The sequence below is a fragment of the Thermobia domestica genome, chromosome 2 (genome assembly GCF_964235325.1).
Source record: "Thermobia domestica chromosome 2, izTheDome1.hap1.1, whole genome shotgun sequence".
NCBI lineage: Eukaryota > Metazoa > Arthropoda > Insecta > Zygentoma > Lepismatidae > Thermobia > Thermobia domestica.
This window is the reverse complement of record NC_137455.1, coordinates 192822535-192824455: the sequence shown is the minus strand read 5'-3', so window position 1 is coordinate 192824455 and position 1921 is coordinate 192822535. Positions and strand designations below refer to the sequence as shown.

The window sequence follows — 1921 nt, the reverse complement described above, 5'->3', positions numbered from 1 at the left end:
ATGCGCTGATAACTACGATTCTTGCTGGAGTAACCAGAGAACAGGTTTCTGCTAGCTTGTCATGTCGATCTCTTAAGGAGCGAAACAGACTGCGTGCAAAGAAACTAGTGGAGGTTTCTAAATTCATAAAGTTCATAAAGTTGAAAGAAGATACTAAAGTATAAAGTTATCAATATAAATTAGTTTATATTATAATAACTTTATTTTCTAATATTCTAGGGCTACAGTCGGTAGACCCGGTAGCCCACAAAATACGCCATTGCTATGTAAACGTGTCTATAATGAACGAACCTGGAGCAAGGGTACACACTTAATGTTTAAAAGGCTGCACTTGACATTCGGTAATATTTGTTTTCAGAAAATTTTACCCAGAGAGAATTGCAATTCACTAGGAGCGAAAAATAATACTACGAAAACAATGGGAGTCCACATTAAGGATGATAGAGATATGGCTCCGTGGGGAATTTTGTAGCTTGGGAAAAATTCACCCTTCCCTAAAGACAACCACCCTGAAATCATCTCTATTTGTAACAGGGTAATTCCATTTATACGTACTATACATAGGGGGAAAGGGGGCAAGGACACGAGTTTATTTTTTTAACTGCTCAGAACAGCAATGAGAGAGCACCAAGGAATCTAATGAATAGTGCTATACATACCTACGTATGTTTATTATGAAACAACTCGGAACTGTTGTATAATTACTCTCCGTTATAAGATAGCAGGCAGAAATTTGAACCCTTACACTGCGTGCAATCACCCTGCACTTTAGGGTAATAGCACGCAACAGTTGAGTTCTTAGTTTAATTCGTTTTTAAACCTTCCTTATGATGATATTCCTTAAACGTATTTGCTTTCTTCTTTCTTTTTCTTGCAGAAGAGCCTTACGAGGTGTTGCCGTTACGATTTCTGAGCGTTGGTGCCTTCCCTTCTGCTTCATTAACGATAGTTTTTGCCTAGGATTTGGAAAAAAATGCTGTTAACGGGACTATCGCGGAGGATTCTCCGAAATTGGTGACTTCCGTCGATGGTCCAGCGACTGCCAGTTCAGAAACGTCACTAAATTTTTGTTTCCTCGAGTCCATCACATCATGAGGAAGGTCTTCTTCCATATTTTCTCAGTCTGACTACAGCGCTGATAAGTGCAGCGAAACCAGCATCCATATAAATGTCTGGATTCATGGGGGAAATAACACATTTTTCAAAGCCTGAGGATGCTTTCTTAATCCTGCACACTTTCTCAATCGCAACTTCAAAAATGTTTGGAACGTCGCCAAGTTCAATTTGTTCGTACGGATGTCGGAACGTCCATGAATAACAAGCATCATTGTGTGCACATTTGAGGAGACTGAACACAGAAACGTCTAGAGGCTGCAACTTAGCACTACAATGTGGTGGTAAAGAAAGCATGATCACATCATTTGCTTGCGCATATTCATATGAAGAAAGTGACGTATGGCTTTGATGATTGTCCATAATGAGAAGAATGGGATTCTGATCAGATGGTTTAGTAATCTCTACAAAGTGTTTTAACCAAGCATGAAAGTATCTTCATTTGATCATCCATTTATTGAAGACGTGTATATTGATCCATGCGGTTCTCCTCGTTTCCGTTCGTAATCCATTTGTCCTGGATAAACAAACAGCGAGGGAACGTAAATTCCAATTGGACTCACTACACACATTACTGTAATGTTTCTTCCTCTTTCGAAACTTGTTGCTACTCCAAATTGTTTTCGTCCTCTAGGAGCAAGAATTCTCTAATGTTTTTGAACTATTGTGATTCTCGTTTCATCCATGTTAAAACTCCTAGAAGGAGGGAAGTAGTGTTTCTCCATAAGTTGTCTGTAGTTGTGAAAAAAATTGTTCACTGTGTCTGTTGAAGCCCGTGGTTCTCGGTAGAGATGTTGCTTCATGTTTT

General features: G+C 39.1%; 1 protein-coding gene across 1 annotated transcript; it reads right to left on the bottom strand.

Annotated features, from left to right (window-relative positions):
• Window positions 1-1089: 1089 nt before the first annotated feature.
• On the bottom strand, window positions 1090-1476 carry LOC145679290 (uncharacterized). The gene has a single exon (XM_081749877.1). It carries the CDS (start codon window positions 1474-1476, stop codon window positions 1090-1092), a length of 387 nt encoding a protein of 128 aa, XP_081606003.1.
• Window positions 1477-1921: the final 445 nt, after the last annotated feature.